Source organism: Rhinoderma darwinii, chromosome 8 (assembly GCF_050947455.1).
Source record: "Rhinoderma darwinii isolate aRhiDar2 chromosome 8, aRhiDar2.hap1, whole genome shotgun sequence".
Lineage (NCBI taxonomy): Eukaryota > Metazoa > Chordata > Amphibia > Anura > Rhinodermatidae > Rhinoderma > Rhinoderma darwinii.
In genome coordinates, this window is record NC_134694.1 from 120,359,872 (window position 1) to 120,375,602 (window position 15,731).

General features: G+C 46.8%; 1 protein-coding gene across 1 annotated transcript in view; it reads left to right on the plus strand.

Moving 5' to 3' along the window:
- The first annotated feature begins 471 nt into the window (after positions 1 to 471).
- Positions 472 to 15,731, plus strand: part of TNMD (tenomodulin) — an 88,040-nt gene continuing 72,780 nt past the window's right edge. Inside the window, exons 1-2 of the mRNA XM_075836723.1 lie at positions 472 to 495; positions 659 to 796. Of these exons, the coding sequence (XP_075692838.1) occupies positions 472 to 495; positions 659 to 796 (162 nt within the window). The remainder of the gene's footprint in view (positions 496 to 658; positions 797 to 15,731) is intronic.

The following is a 15,731-nucleotide window of genomic DNA, read 5'->3' on the forward strand; positions in this document are numbered from 1 at the left end:
CACCCAGTAGAAAAGGGAATGGGATTAACCAGGACCGGGACCTCTCTCCCCAGGGGACCCCTATAGAAGCCGCATGGTCTGATTCTATGGTATGTACGTACATAACCCACCCCAAACGCCTAGGGGATGTATATCAATATGTATATATATATATATATATATATATAAATTCGAAAATATATATTTTTTCTGTATGTAAACTCTGGTTCTCACTAAGAATCTATACAGTGTATTTGGTGCTTGTCTTTGCATTGTTACATATGTTAGAACATTTTCCTGTGCTTAAAAAAATTACGCTCCTAGTAAAAAAAAAAAAATCTGGAATGGCAGATCATTAAGTCACTGAAATACAATCCCCTCCTGTGGTACTGGACCCGCCAGCTCAGTCTAAATTTCACAATAGCTGCCTCTGCATTGCCACTTATTCCTGCCTTGCAAACTGTATTAATACCAAATATAAAGAAAGACGAAATGATGGAGAACGGTCTTCAAACTGTAAGTGTAGCAGATTTTTTGTTATTTTACAATGTTATCATTTTAAAATTGTGTCTTTTCATTTTTTATACGCTAAATTTATGCATCAATATTTCAATGTAAAATAAAATAATGTTTAAATAATGAGCAAATAAGTAAAACTTTTTGGATTTTTTTTTTTCAGGGAGAAATATCAAAACCGAAAAAAAGGAATTTAAGGACATGTGCAATTCTTGCCATATCTGTGTGTTTACTCATGATTATATCACTTCTAATACTGTTGTTTTTTGTGAAGGATTTTTGGAAACAGATCCCAGAAAAGGTAAGAGATGATCTGTGATGCCTCAGTGTGTAGGATATATCTCAGCAGGTGATCTTTGATATTGTTTATGGTGAATTAAAGGAACATTCATTCATTTTGGGGTATAGATTTTTTTTATGCAGATTATTATTATTATTTGTATGAATCATTATCAATTATTATTACATATTATTATTATTTATTACTATTTTTTACTATTTTTCTTATTATTTTATTGTATTATTATTATATTTTTTTTTTTACTATTTTGCTTATATTATTATTATTATTATTATGTAACATTTTATTTTAGGATTTTTTTTTTTTTACCTGGATATTGGGAGCTATATATTTTTAACACAAAAAACTGCATTCAAATATAATAATTCCTGGTTCTATGTAGTAAAATTGCATCGCAAAATTAAATTCAGCTTTATGCTTTATATATGTTATATGGCACCCATAGAAATCTATGGGGCCCTGCGGAGTCATATAGATGATTTTGAAACGTGTGGCATGTTCCATTGGATGCTGTATTACGGCACCGCGCACCATATGGTGGTACACAACTCTGTAGTATGGAACAACAGGGACTCTGTGGGGCTCCGCGGACACAACAGAGCAGTAGAGAGGCAGCAAAGTGCGGCACATGGAGTCCCTATAGCTCTGTAGTATGAAGCTGCATGGAGTCCGCGTGTCGCCCTGGACATGGTAGAGAAGTATTGAGGCAGCATAGCGATTATATCCCACTGATTTTATAGTCGCTAATGATAATCATGATGTCTATGATACCAAAATACGATTATTTCGAAAAATGGAAATCCGCTACTTTGGTCGGATACTTTTCATTCACGCTTAAAAAATGTTTTGTGTCATTAGCGGTAAATAATGGCACTGTCGTGTTTTTTCCTTTCATCTTTTTCGTGTATTCCTGACGGGTGGGAATTCGAATGATCGCCACATTGTTCAGTTTATTATTTTTGTAAAAATTATTTTTTTTAATTACTGAAAAACAAAAGTATATAAACGTCTTCTTGTAGGAATCACAGCTGAATGGATATATGGACGCATTTTCTCGTCTCGCTTTTACCTCCTGAAATATTTCAGCAATTACAGACCTGATATTTAAAATTCTCCGAGAAGCTTAAAACTGTTAGAAACGTTCCAGTAAAAGTTTTATAGCAGAGGGTGTCACGCTGAGGAATATCTGCTCTGCTCCTCCTGGCCCTAAAGTTCTGCAGGCAGTTCAGATTACCCGCTGACTCCAGTGTGATCAATGGCTTTTCCAGAAGTTTCCACTCCCCTGCCAGGAGCCTGTGGAAAGTAAAATGGTAACACTGACGGCCAAGTTACCTGTACATACTGCACAGACATATAAGAAATTATTATTATATACATTATTATCTTATACTAAATGGAATTTAACAAAAAAATCAAAACTAACCAAGTTTCCCCACGAGTAAAACAAATGGGCCGATAAACAGCCTGTGGCGGTCAGAAGCGCCCATCATTGCTCACAGGAGATGTAATTTAAACTCCTAAAAATTTTTCTCAAAGAATGTGGGGATCACAATTTCACCTCTTCTGCCCTTAATTTTTTTAAATCATCCACAATGCTGTGTACACATTGAAGCTAACCACTAGGGGGAGCTTAGGAGCTGACTGCATATTATTGAGTTCAATGTATATATGTATTCAGTAAGCTCATAAGCGCCCTCTAGTGGTGGTTGCAGGAAGACAGAATTTTTTCAGAGCGATGTTGTAATGACGGGGTAGGGAGATGGACAAGTGAGCCCTAATCTACCCGCAACCCAGCCCCTGCCTACTTGCACGTCCTAGGCGACGGCGTACAACTGGGCGACGGTCCCTACACTCAATATGGGCACGACAGACAACACAAGACAGGGTACACAGAAGAAAGGGAAGTGGGGCAGTTGCCCACGGAAACACCGTGAGCAACAGGAGAGTGAACGAGCCGAGTCAAACCAGGAGAACACGTGGTAACAAAAGCAGAGCAGAAGAATAGTAGTCAATCAAGCCAGGGTCAATATGAAGCAGGTCAATGTAAATAGCAGGAACAGCAGAGCCAGGAGACAGGAGAATCACAGGCAAAGGACAAGCAGCAAATGAAGGTATACATAGACCAAGGGCGGGAGCTAGAACCGTCTGGCCAGGCTGTGATAGGTTCTCCCACTCCTCAGCCTTCTAGCCTGAGTGGTAGCAGATCGAGTCACTCTAGCCGACCTAGGCACAGATGCAGACTGATTAACCACGGGCGTCGACACAGAAGCTGTGTCAGGCAAATCCTTTACAGATGTTCCCTTTTTTATTTGTATGTCTATAATGGTATTAGCCAATTTAATGAGAATTATATCATGTCTATGGCCAGCTTTACCGTAGATTTGCACTTCAAATAACCCCTAAATGAAGACCATTGATAATCTGGACAACACTGAAAAATTGCTGAAAAAGCAATTGCATTAAAAAAAAAATTGTTCCATTCAACTACAGGGGTGATTGATGTCTTCTGCGTGGCTGCTGGGAACATTACCAATGCCCCACAGTTTCTTCTAGTCTATGTCTGAATCCTATTGTAGCGTCCATGGCCACGGGCAGTCGGGTTTACTCACCTCCCGACGCCCGCAGCCATGGATCAGTGAGCGCTGGCTCGCATCTCTTTCCTATGAGACGCCAGGGCTCACTTCCGCTCTGGTCCGCTGTGTCCCGTAGGGTGCATGCGCACACTCGTGCCCGGTCTTAAAGGGCCAGCGCGCGCACATGTGGACAGTCATCATAGTCAACTACAATGATTTCCTGGACTATAAGAAGGACCCTGCCCTTCTGATCCTTGCATGAGCGTTGTTAGTTTATCCCATGTCAGTCTTGCAAATGGTCCCTTAGTGTTTTCCTGTTCCAGTTGTTACCCGTGCCCTATTACCTGTTCCTGTATCCCGTGCTGTGTTCTTGTTCCTGTGCCTACTAGTGTTGGAGTCGTGGCTACAGCACCTGCTGTCGTTTGCCACGTCCAGTGACATCTTCCACGTCCAGTGTGATCCGCCACGTCTGGCGCAACCTGCTGCACCTGCTGTCATCTGCCACGTCTGGCATAACCTGCACCACCCACCTCCATCTGTGCCAAAGCCTCGGCCACTGTCTGGTCTATTCAGGTACCCTAGTGCGGGACTTTGTATTGCTGGGGTGCTCTGTTGTTTGGCAAGCTGCCTCCTCGCTATGGCGGTACGGCCTAGTGAGTCCACAGACCGTGACACCTATTTACGGTGGAGGACGACATTACAGATGAGAAGGTTTGCAGATTTGCATTCTACGAGGAGGATACAGATCTGTTATATGAGTTTTACCAGTTTCTGATCACCACAAAGCAAATCCGGGGATCAGATTTGCCAGATTGATGGTGAATCAATTTCTGCGGTATTTTCAGTTGTAACAGAAAAGACCCCAGCAATAACCATATGATAGGGAATTGATATTGAAGATATTGTGTCCCCTCTTTTATTCTGCATATTCTTTAGGTCTTTGTCTTATCAAACCACAGTCACATATAAATACCTTTAGCTCCCAGGCACACAACCGTAGTTTTTATCCGTAATTACGAATCTGTAATTACGGATATTCTGCGGACCCATTCATTTTTACAGGCCACGGACCCCTTTCCATATATGATCCATAAAATATAGAACATGTCCTACTCCTGTCCACAATTGCTTCACGGACTTGCTCATAAAAGTCTATGGGCGCGTGAAAAATTGCAGACGGCTACGGATGTTCATCCAGAGCCGTCCGTAATTGCGAAAGCGTTGCTATGCGATGGCAGGGGGTTCCCCAAAGAAAATGGCGCCTGTGTGATCATGTGACCTTTTCGAGGAGTTGGGACATGTTGGTGACATCATTTGTAGCCTCCCTTTTTTTTTTGCAGATCCGTAAATATGGATGCACTACGGACCGTATTTGCGGACAGAGTGCCAGATATGCGGATGACAGATCTGTATTTGCAAACATTAAAAACACTACGGTCGTGTGCATGAGGCCCAATGGCGGATCATCATTGGGCGTTTTGGGTGGCCGCCCAGGGCACGATGCTCTCGGTGGCCCACGGCCGGCCCCATGTACAATGCGTCAAAAAACGCGACAAAACTGCATTGTGTATGTCCTGTAAAGGACCTGCAGACATAAAAGTCACATGACCACAGCTCCTAGAACAGCAGCAAGAGAGAAGAACGTGATGTGAGGTGAGCTGCTAGGTAAGTATAAGGCTATGTTCACACGGCTTAGCAAAATACGTCTGAAATTACGGAGCTGTTTTCGCCTGAAAACAGCTCCTGATTTTCAGACGTTTTTTAACAACTCGCGTTTTTCGCAGCGTATTTTACGGCCATTATTGGAGCGTTTTTTCAATGGAGTCAATGGAAAACGGCTCCAAAAACGTCCCAAGAACTGACATGCACTTCTTTTTCGCGAGCGGCTTTTTACGAGCCGTATTTTGACAGCGACGTGTAAAATGACACCTCGTGGGAACAGAACACAGTAAAACCCATGGAAAGCAATGGCCAGATGTTTGGAGGCGTAATGGAGCCGTTTCTTCAGGCATATTTTGAGGCGTAAAACGCCCGAATTACGTCTGAAAACACTGCGTGTGAACATACCCTAAGGGTATGTTCACACAGCCTGTTTTCGGCCGTTTTTCGGGCCGTAAACGCCCTAAAAACGGCCGAAATATCTGAAGCAGAGCGCCTCCAAACCTCTGCCCATTGATTTCAATGGGAAAACGGCGCTCTGTTCCGACGGAGTGTTTTTCGCGGCGTTTTTTTCCGCGTAAAGAAACGCAGCGAAAAAGAAGTGCAGGACACTTCTTGGGACGTTTTTGGAGCCGTTTTCCATAGACTCTATTGAAAAAAGCTCCAAAAACGGGCGTAAAAATGCAGTGAAAAACGCAGCGAATATCGCGAGTGTCACAAAAAATGTCTGAAAATCAGGAGCTGTTTTCCCTTGAAAACAGCTCCGTATTTTCAGACATTTTTTAGTAAGCGTGTGAACATACCCTAAGGGGATCATGGATTTGTTTAAGGGGTCTGGGTCTGTATTTAGGCGGTCTGGGGTCTCTATGCGGTCTCTATTTAGTGGGTCTGGTCTGGGGTCTGTATTTAGGGTGTCTGGGGTCTCTATGCAGTCTCTATTTAGGGGGTCTGGTCTGGGGTCTGTATTTAGGAGTCTGTAGTAGTTTAAGGGGTCTGTATGTTTAAGGGGTCTGGTCTGGGGTCTGTATATTTAGGGGGTCTGGTCTGGGGTCTGTATATTTAGGGGGTCTGGTATGGGGTCTGTATTTAGGATTTCTCGGTTCTATATTTAGGGTGTCTGGTCTGGGGTCTGTATTAATTTAGGGAGCCAGGTCTGGGGTCATTATTAGTTTAGGGGGTCAGGTCTGGGGGTCTGTATTTAGGGGTCTGGTCTGGGATCTATTAGTTTATGGGGTCTGTATTCATGGGGAATTGTTTTGTGGTCTGTATTAGTTTAGGGGGTCAGGTCTGGGCTCTGTATTTAGGTGTCTGGTCTGTGGTCTATTATTTTATGAGGTCTGTATTTAGGGGGCCTGGTCTGGGGTCTGTATTAGTTTAAGGGGTCAGGTCTGGGGTCTGTATTTAGGTGTCTGGTCTGGGGTCTATTATTTTATGGGGTCTGTATTTAGGGGGACTGGTCTGGGGTCTGTATTAGTTTAGAAAGTCTGGTCTGGGGTATATTTAGGGAGTCAGGTCTGGGGTCATTATTAGTTTAGGGGGTCAGGTCTGGGGTCTGTATTTATGGGTCTGGTCGGAGGTCTGTATTTAGGGTGCTTGTTCTGGGGTCTGTATTTATTTAGGGTGCTTGTTCTAGGGTCTGTATTTATTTAGGGTGCGTGTTCTCGGGTCTGTATTTGTTTAGGGGGTCTGGTCTGGGGACTGCAATAGTTTAGAAGGTCTGGGGTCTGTATGTAATCTATGCTCTAGCCTGGGGTCCAAATGTATTAGTCTGAGTAAAAGGGGTTGTCCCGGCACATCGATAGGTCACCAGTATGAAAAACCGGTCTGTGCCCGGACCACCCCTTTAATGTATGGTTCTGGGCCTTGGTGTCTAAATTTGTGTGTTTCTATAGAGGCTGGAAATGGCTGCAGAAGTGCGGAGCAAAGATGTCTCATCAGGAGAAGTCGCCATAACGGTCTGCGTCAGATGGAGAAGAAAATAGAACGACTCCCATCAGAGAAGACGTCACTTGTGAGTCACTGGATCTATGGAGGATCTGTCCCCTCTCCGGACATGTCTGTTGTAGGAAATCCTTGTATTCTACATATGTTTGCGTACCCAGGACTAATAGACAAATGCATGTTACCATTCCCATTGTCAGGAGGATGTGTCCCTACACAGTGTGATACAGTCAGCTATGGTTGGAGACTGTCAGTATGAAGGGACACAGCCCTTTGACATGAGGAATCGTAACACCCATTTGTCAATGCTCTCACAGAGAGGTGGTGTTCACTATAGACACGGCTGAGTTGCGGTGGGGAAGGAGGGCCCAAGTTTGTGGAACAGCCCAGGGCCTATGGTCTACTTAATCCGCCACAGATGAGGCCTTAAAATATTCAGGGAAATCACAGGTAGCATATCATGATATCAGGACACATCATGCCAAACTGCAAACTCAGCTCTCCTACATCTTTACTTAATTTGATTAACAATCTTGGGTTGGATTAATCAAGATATGGTCCATAGATGTATACCAGGGGCAGACACACACACACACACACACACACACACACACATATACACACACACACACACACACACACACACATATACACACACACACACACACACACAAATACACACACACATATACACACACATATACACACACACACACACACACACACACATACACACACACATATACACACACACACACACATACACACACACACAAATACACACACATATATACACATACACACACATATATACACACATACACACACACATACACACACACACACACACACACACATATATATATATATACACACACGCACACACACACACACACATACACACACACATACACACACACATATACACACACATACGCACATACACACACACACACACACACACGCACATACACACACACACACACACACACACACACACACACACGCACACACACACACACACACCATCCTGCTACACTTTAGTATGGAACCAATTGACAGAATTGTCTGTAGAGCTTGTGCCAGGCAGGGTGTAGACAGGGACCGACTGGCAATACAGAATTTAGTGTGTGCCAGAAAGACTGAGGGGCCTGAGAAAATTTGTGGGTTGATTTTAGATGCCAAGTGTTACTAAAAATGTTAAGCTCGGTCCTAATCAGTCTCTGAATTCTGCATTTAATAAAAATATTTGTGGCCTGAAGTTACTGGGTTGGCAGTAGCTTCATTTTAAATGTCTAGACTTCACTAAGCAGTTTATGGCCTAAACTGAGTTGGGTGCAGGACTGGCATTTTATGGGCTAAGCGTGAGTATAATTAATGGGATTGTTCAGGATTAGAAAGAAGAACATATTTTTTCCCAAAACAGTGCCACCCTTGTCCATGGGCAGTGTCTGGTATTGCAGGCATGCCACATTTACTTAAAGAGAACCTTTCACCTCCCCATAAATGTGCAGCATGTAATGGGGAGGGCTGCACAAACCCTGAGGCACTTTACATTCTTTTTCTACCTCCCTCCGTTATTTAGATATCGGTGCCGTTATATTTGGCGCCCGATATTTAAGTAACCCCCTGAACAGTCAATGGGGCATGTACTGGAAAGGGGGCGTGTTACTGTGGCTGTGATACTGTCCAATCAGATACGGACAGTGTTACAGCAAGAGCGAGGATAGAGGTGAGAGTGTGCGCGAGCGCTCGCATGCTCTCACTCTTCAGCTTTCAAGATCAGTCTCCTACCAAACTGGCAAGGGGGCGTGTCTCTGCTACAGACAGTGTAAGAGCTGGAGAGAGGAGAGCGGGCATGCGCGCTCTCCTCTCTTCAGCTCTTGCGAGAGATCAGTCTTGTATTTTGTCTGCCGAACTGGCAAGGGGGCGTGTCTCTGCTACAGACAGAGCAAGCACTCCCCAGCTCTCACACTGTCCGCAGCAGTGACACGCCCCCTTGCCAGTTCGGCAGAAGACTGATCTTGAAAGCTGAAGAGTGACAGTGTGTGCGCGCACGCACCCTCTCTCCTCTTTCCTCGCTCTTGCTGTAACACTGTCCGTATCTGATTGGACAGTGTCACAGCCATAGTAACACGCCCCCTTGCCAGTACACGCCCCATTGACAGTTCAGGGGGTTATTTAAATATCGGGTGCCAAATATAACGGCACCGATATCTAAATAACGGAGGAAGGTAGAAAAAAATGTAAAGTGCCCCAGGGTTTGTGCAGCCCTCCCCATTACATGCGGCACTCAGCTGCACATGTATGGGGATGTGAAAGGTTCTCTTTAAGTGGGGATGAGCTGCTGTACCATCCACAGCCAAAAAATAATAGTGGTGCTGTTTCTGAAAAAAAAAAGAAGAAAAAACAGAGCATTTTTTTTAAATCCTTGACAACCCCCTTAACAATCACATCATAAATGATAATTTTTGGATAATTTATGGTACTAAAGAAGGAGACCAAGAAGGAGAATGAGGGGCACAGAGAGTGGGGGGCTGAGGCTGCTCTGCAATGTGGAGATGATTCTATTTAACTGGCGAGTATTGATGTCAGAACGAGCCGATTGTACAGCTATTATCTGCATACATCTCTACATCTGCAATAATGTCCGCTGTATGTGCAGCACTTTACCAGCAAATAATAATCATTTCTCTGTAAATGCAGTTATTCTGCAAAATACAGATGTAGCAGAGCTGCTATTCATCGCTTTTACTTGTGCTTCATGATAACTATTTAACTTCTTCCCGCACTGTGCCATATATAAATATATCTACAGTATATGGAATGGGCAGCAAGTTGCTCATGTGAGGCGAGCTGCTGTACATGTACGGTACTCGTATGGCATGGGCTAAAGAGCTGATCACGTGTTATTAGAAGCTGGTGTCAGCTGTATTAGCCATTTAATGCCTTAGATGCCAGGGTCAATAGCTACCTTGGCATATAAGGAGTTTGACAGGTAGGGGTCACATTCTCAGCCCATCGGCGCCCCTGTGACATGATCATGCAGTGCTGAGGGTTTGCCATGGCAGCAGGGGGCATAACAAAGGCTGCTAAGCCTGCCACGGACGTGAGCCTATTAGACCAGAGGCAGTGTACCACTGACAGGCATCAAATAAAACACTGCGCTATATAAGAAGGGCAGTGTATTAGCGATCACGTGTTCAAGTCCCTGTGTGGGCCAAAAAAACATTGTTAAAAAAGAATTAAAAATTGGTATCGCTGCATTCGTAATGACCTGAACTATAAAATAAGGACATTATTTAAAAAAATGCCAGAACTGGTACCGATGAATCAATACCAATCGCTAAAACAAAGCAGCAGAAGTGCTCAGGTGAGCGCTGAGCCGCTTTGTTTCTGATCAGCTCTTTCTGGATATCAATGTATCGGAGTACGGACTCAATAGAAAGTCTATGGGCCCGTACTTTGCGACATCGGCTTTCCGGAAAAAGCCGACAGAAACTAAGCAGCTCAGCACTCACCTGAGCACTTCTGCTGCTTCATTTTAGCGATTGGTGGGGGTCTCAGTGCTCGGACCCCCACCAATCAAATGTTTGTTGAACATTTAGTTACCCTTTAAACTTTGCTGCATTTGTCACTCTCTCCGTCTGCTGATCAGCTTTTTTTCATCTATATATGCGTGATTACATCTCACAGGCTTAGCTCTGCTGCATCAGACAAGCACAGCCCTAGTACATCAGACATACTCAACATTGCTGCATCTCTACATGTCCTACTGCACCTGACACACTCAGCTCTACTTCATCATACAGGCTCAACACTGCAGCATCTCTACTTCACCTGACACACTGACCTACATGACCTGCCTAAGTAGAGTCGTGTGTTAACCTTAGACCATACTATCCCACCACCCCCACTTTAGTAAAGACACATGACACCGAGGTTGGATGTGAAATGGCCACAGCAGCCGTTTATTAATTTCACAGTTTTATAAAAACAATTTAAATCCGAAACATTCGGATAACTAGTTAGGAATCCACCGGAGAATTCCTCCTAATAATTCACATGACCCAACATGGGTCAGAATCGTAAATAACAATTTAACGTTAACATTAACCCGAGCAGAGGAAGTCCTTGAAGCCCCTTCAGATATTCCTTTTTTAAGAACACACCGAATTAGCCATCTGCAAACCACCAATTACCTCCAGCCGTAAACCAGCTCGGAAGCACCGTTCACCTCTGCAGATGGCTCCAACCACTAGAAGTCCACTTCAAGGGGATAACACCCGATGAAGCCCTCAAGTGATATACCGACCACTAGAAGTCCACTTCAAAGGGATAACACCCGATGAAGCCTTCAAGTGATATACCTTCTACCAGAAGACCACTTCAAAGGGATAACACCTGATGAAGTCTTCAACCATGTACCTTTTTTGGGGGACGCATACCCCCGATGCGACCCCCCCACCATTTTGTACTGACTGGCCTCAAGGACTCCCCCCGCCACAGCGAAACAGGCCTTGACCACCTTAAGCCTGTGAGTTCCTCCACACCACCACCGCCCTTTCTATGCCTTCTGCTATCACCAAGCTCCAAAGATCAATGCCAACCTCGGTCAGATGAACCCCGTCACTCCTCCAGAAATTCCCCACTCCTGACTCCAAATCCCTATGCCTCACGCAAATGCCCCCGTTTTTTGCCACAAAACGGGACACCGCCCGATTAACTTTAATGCGAGCCTTATTGACTCTCTCCACAGATCTAGCTAACCGCCAATGCTTTCTTGGGACTATGTCCGACCACACTATCACCAACTTGGGATAAGATACCCACAAACACAACATATCATGTTTGATATCCCGCACCAACTCACGAAAGGGGCGGACTCCTAAGTCATTCCCACCCACGTGCAACACTAAGACCTCCGGAACCCTATCAAGCCGCGCATATGTCTGGAATTCCGCCAACACCCTGCTCCATGACATACTTCTAAATCCCAGCCAATGCACAACCGCATCCTGTCGCGGAATGCGCAACTGGCGACCATCCGGGCAGACGTCCGCCCTCAAAGCCCCCCAGTGCACGTAAGAATGACCCATCAACCACACCAAACACGGAGGCGAATCTGAAACGGAAAAAACAATTAGGCACCACCATATAACATTTGTAAAGCGTAAACAACAAAAATCATAACATATGGGGGCGGACATAGGACTTAAACCTGTTAGACTCCCAACGACCAATACGCCTCACCCCCTCATCATCCAACCCCCAGCGCCCCGCTTCTGTTGATGCGCCAATCCTGAAGGAATGAGATGAATATGAGCCTACCGCAACACCAACCGCCGTCAAACATTTTTTAAATACAGCTCCAAACTGAAACCTGGATAAAAACGACCCGTCCACATGACGTAACAAAGGCAAATCTGGAGACCCCCTGTTTTGCGTAAAACCCCGCATGCACTCTACTGGGCACATAACCGACCCCGGGAGGGCGAACAAAACTATCAGTTTACCCTTCCCTACTTGGTCAGTTTTTGACCGACGCAACCATACCTCCAGCCGATCTGCGAATAGGCTCACCTCCCCAGATCTCAGCCCCCCTGCCTGTTTGGTACTTGGCGACACCAACTCACCTATTCTAAATGCTCCAAAGAACGCTAACGAAAAAGCCAACCGAAACAAATCCATTTCGTCTGAAGAACGACAGACCGATGCTAATGAACCGCCCAACGAGCTAAGCAAAGCAAACGACACAGGCCTTCTACTATCCGCCTCCACCCTACCTCGGCGCAACCCCTTCAAAGCCTGCGATACCAGAAATTCCTTCGATACATCCTGAAAGCCCCTCAACTTAAACCCAAACGCCACCGCAGATATGAACCGGTTCACCTTCGCCACTGAAAACCCTGCCTCCCAGGCGTCCCCTAACCAGTACAAAAGTGCCACCAACCTGTCTCTATCCGTATTGACGTCACCCAACTCTCTTACCCACTCCTCCCACTGCCTCCAACAAGCAGCATAAGCACTCCACGTCGTGCGCGCCAAAGACCTTTGTAACAGCTGTTCTACGGGACCGATACCAGATCCCAAAGATGCTCCGGACAAGCCAAACCGAGACGTTCCGCTCCCGTTGCCAATTGCCGAAACCGGTCCCACTGCGAGCGAGAAAGAGCATCAGCGATACAATTCCGTACACCCGGGACATGCACCGCCACCACCCACGCGTTCAACGACAAACACACCAACACTAATTGTCGCAACAATTGAACTACCGGAGGAGAGGACGCCGTGATGTTATTAATGGCAAGCACCACCCCCATGTTGTCGCAGTAAAAACGGACCTTCTTATCCCTGAGCCTGTCCCCCCAAATGGTAGCCGCCACCACGATGGGAAACAGCTCGAGCAGGGCCAGATTCCGCGTGAGTCCACTGGACACCCAGCTAGCCGGCCATTGACCTGCGCACCACGGACCTCCCCCGTAAGCTCCAAAACCGCCCGCCCCAGCCGCATCCGTAAAAATATTCAAATCACTCGTATCCTGCGCTGGGGCCATCCATAGCGAGCGACCATTGTACTGGCCCAAGAAGTCATCCCAAACCTGAAGATCAGCTCGGTGCTCCTCCTTGAGCCGCACAAAATGATGCGGCGCACGCACTCCCGCCGTTGCCGCCGCCAACCTCCTACCAAACACCCTCCCCATCGGCATAATCCGGCAGGCGAAATTCAACTTCCTCAGCAGCGACTGAAGCTCCCTCAGTGTCATTTTCTTCATTCTACAAGCCCGCCGAACCTCCAGCCTCAAAGCACCCAACTTATCCGCCGGGAGACGACACTCCATTGCCACCGAGTCTATTTCGATTCCCAAAAAACAAATCGTCGCTACCGGGCCCTCCGTTTTTTCCGGCGCCAAAGGAATCCCAAAATCCCTCGCCACCTTCTGTAGTGCATGAAGCAAATTACCGCAAACCGGCGAACCCCCCGGGCCAACGCACAAAAAATCATCTAAGTAATGGATCAACGAGTCGACCCCGGATACTCCCCTCGTTACCCACTCCACGAAGCTACTAAACGCCTCGAAGTATGCACAAGAAAGGGAACACCCCATCGGAAGGCACCGATCCACGTAAAAAGCCCCATTCCAAAAACAACCCAACAGCCGTTGGCTTTCTGGATGAACCGGCAACAACCTGAACGCCGCCTCGATGTCGGTTTTTGCTAGCAGCGCCCCTGGACCCGCAGCCCGCACTAACCCCACCGCCTTATCGAATGAGGTATAAACTACGGAGCACAACTCGTGATCAATCCCGTCATTTACCGACGAACCCTTGGGATACGATAAATGTTGAATCAAACGAAATTTTCCGGGCTCGCGTTTAGGGACAATACCCAACGGGGACACAACTAAATCTTTTACCGGCGACTCAACAAACGGCCCCGACATGCGGCCCAACGAAACTTCTTTTAACAACTTTTCCGACACGACTTTTGCATGCAAGTAAGCCGATTTTAAATTCCTCCGCGTAACCGGAACCTCATAAGGAGGCGGAGGAATAACAAAACCAACACGAAACCCTTCGTAAAGCAACTTAGCCGCCGCCCTATCCGGATACTCATTTAGATAAGGGGCCATCTTTTCCACCCTCACCGGCGACACCCCCTTGACCAGCCGCGGCGGGCTGGTTCCCTGACCTCTTTTTCCGCAGACATTTTGCCGCCCCGTGTGATGCACCATTACACTCGGAACACACGTGCTTGAACTTGCACGTGGCCCCGAACTTGCACTGACCTTCATTAAATTGCCAGCAAAACCCCGCCTTCCCCCCGCCGCTTTGTCCAACCTGACTAGACTGGCCTCCCTGGCCGGAGCTCCCGGGAAAGGACTGCCTAACCGGAGCCGTAACCCGTAACCAGAGAGCAATATCCTTCTGGTCCCACCGAATCGCCGGCCGAACCGCCTTCCGCTGACGGAATTGCTCATCGTATCGCAGCCACGCCTGACCCCCATACGCCCTATGAGCCTCCCCAATGGCGTCAAAATAACAAAACAATGTGCGACCAATTAACGAAAGTCTGCGGGATAAGCCTATACCGCCGCCGTTCCTCCTCGTCCTTTTTACTCTCGTCCCGCTTGCCCTTATCCAAATTAAATTTAGCGAGCGGCAAGAGAGAAAAAATCTCAACATATTCGTCCTTCCAGATCCGCTCGCGCACCTCCTGCTTTAAATGCGCCCCTAACGTACCTTCAAAACAAACGTACACCTCCCCCCGAGCACGATCATCAATACGCACTCGATCGCCATCCTTTTGTGCCTCGGTCTGTACCGACACCGCGACCGCCTCTCTCACCGCCGTCACGGGCCGCGCCTGTAACGATCCCACGTCCCTGGGGCCTTCCCAAACTACCGCAGGGGACACTTCCGTGACTACCGGCGCCGCGGCCCTATCTAGGCGCCCCACCAGCTCCCGTAAGCAACCCACTAAGTCCGCCAGACCCGCTCCGTCGCGTCCGCCCGCGCCACTACCGGCCCCCGATGCAATGCTAGCAGCCCCCCCGCCGACACCCGACATAAAAATCGCTGTATAAGACAATGATGGAGTTATACACTCACCGGGCTGCACAGGCGCTGTGTTCCCGTCAGCCGGACCATCCTGACCTCGACGATACACGTCCAGTTCACCTTCCTCCAGCTCTTCTCTCGCCGACGACTGTCCATCCCAACGACATCTTCGGAACGGGGATGAAGACGCGCTGACCGAT